The 1,581-nt window shown below is 45.2% G+C and overlaps 1 protein-coding gene across 1 annotated transcript in view; it reads left to right on the top strand.

Annotated features, from left to right (window-relative positions):
• Window positions 1-1,329, top strand: part of LOC109925525 (sodium- and chloride-dependent creatine transporter 1-like) — a 72,122-nt gene extending 70,793 nt beyond the window's left edge. Inside the window, exon 8 of the mRNA XM_048606653.1 lies at window positions 981-1,329. Within this exon, the coding sequence (XP_048462610.1) occupies window positions 981-1,329 (349 nt within the window). The remainder of the gene's footprint in view (window positions 1-980) is intronic.
• Window positions 1,330-1,581: the final 252 nt, after the last annotated feature.

Here is a 1,581-nt window from a genome sequence, read left to right as displayed (position 1 = left end):
GTAGACAGGTGTGTGTGAGTGAGGAGTTACCTGTGGACAGGTGTGTGTGTGTGAGTGAGGAGTTACCTATAGACAGGTGTGTGTGTGAGTGAGGTGTTACCTGTAGACAGGTGTGTGTGTGTGAGGAGTTACCTGTAGACAGGTCTGTGTGTGTGTGAGGAGTTACCTGTGGACAGGTGTGTGTGTGTGTGAGGAGTTACCTATAGACAGGTGTGTGTGTGTGAGGAGTTACCTATAGACAGGTGTGTGTGTGAGTGAGGTGTTACCTGTAGACAGGTGTGTGTCAGTGAGGAGTTACCTGTAGACAGGTATCAGTCAATGCGGAGTTGGGTGAATTTTCTCTCTCTTCCCCAGCAGTAAGAGATGTACAAATAATCAAGCTGTTATGTTTCGATATTTTTCTCTGTGCAGTTGTTATTTTTTGACTCTGTTTCTTCCCCATCAGTTTTTTGATCCCCTCAGCCACGTGGACAATGCCAACCTCCTGCACTATCGCCCCGAGTGGTATTGGAATCTGATTGGAACATGTTGTGTGCGAGCTGCCCACTCTCAGTGGGAATTCAGAGCTTTTGTGTTTATTGCTGCTGTTGGCCTTGGCAGCTGATAGACTCTTTATCAATATCACGTGATCTCTGTCTGTTACTAATGTGCTCTTGTATGTATCCAATCCTTCCTGTATCCTTAACTGCTTCGTGCCTTTACATCCAAAGAGTATGTATTCCTGAGTGTCTCCACAGGCTGTTCTGCCACCAGACATAATCCGGTAACATTTTCATTTCTGATTTTTTATCTTGGGCTGTAGTCAGGTTTGGACGAGCTGATTAAAGTGGGTATGTACCTCTGGGTGGTGGGGATTTCCTCCTTCTCTGGGCTAAGTATGTAAAAGAGTTTTAAATTTGGAGCTTGATTTGAACTTTGGTGATAATGGATTCCTGATGAAATGCTATAACTGGGCCTGTATCTGCGTGCTTTGTTTGCAGAGATGCATATCTCCTGGCTCTGATTAACAGCACCACCAGCTTCTTCTCTGGGTTTGTTGTATTCTCTGTGCTTGGCTTTATGGCATCTGAACAAGGGATGGATATCTCCAAAGTGGCTGAGTCTGGTGAGAATGCACTCAATGAGAAGCTTTGCTTGTTGCAGAATATGGAGCAGTCAGAATTAGGAAGGGAGTTTTCATCAAGTTTCGTTGTAGCTTCCAGAAGGACAGAGTTAACTGTCATCATGACATTGGGCTTGAGAACTCAGAGAGACACATGGAGAAGACTCCAAGGAAACCAGCTGGTGATGGGCTGTAATGGCATGGGGATAAAGGGATATTGGAAATAGCCTGGGTCTGGCTTGGAGACATAGTCAAAGATTCATATAATCATACAGCACCAAAACAGACCCGTCGGTCCAAATCATCCATGCAGATCAGATACCCTAAACTGATCTAGTCCCATTTGCCAGCATTTGCCCCATCTCCCCCTAAACATTTCCTATTCATATACCCATCCAGATGCCTTTTAAATGTTGTAATTGTACCAGCCTCCACCACTTCCTCTGGCAGCTCATTCCATACATGCATCACCCTCTGTG

Source organism: Rhincodon typus, chromosome 16, assembly GCF_021869965.1.
Source record: "Rhincodon typus isolate 14 chromosome 16, sRhiTyp1.1, whole genome shotgun sequence".
NCBI classification, from domain to species: Eukaryota; Metazoa; Chordata; class Chondrichthyes; order Orectolobiformes; family Rhincodontidae; genus Rhincodon; species Rhincodon typus.
The sequence above is the reverse complement of the archived record's forward strand: the minus strand, read 5'-3'. Positions and strand labels throughout refer to the sequence as shown.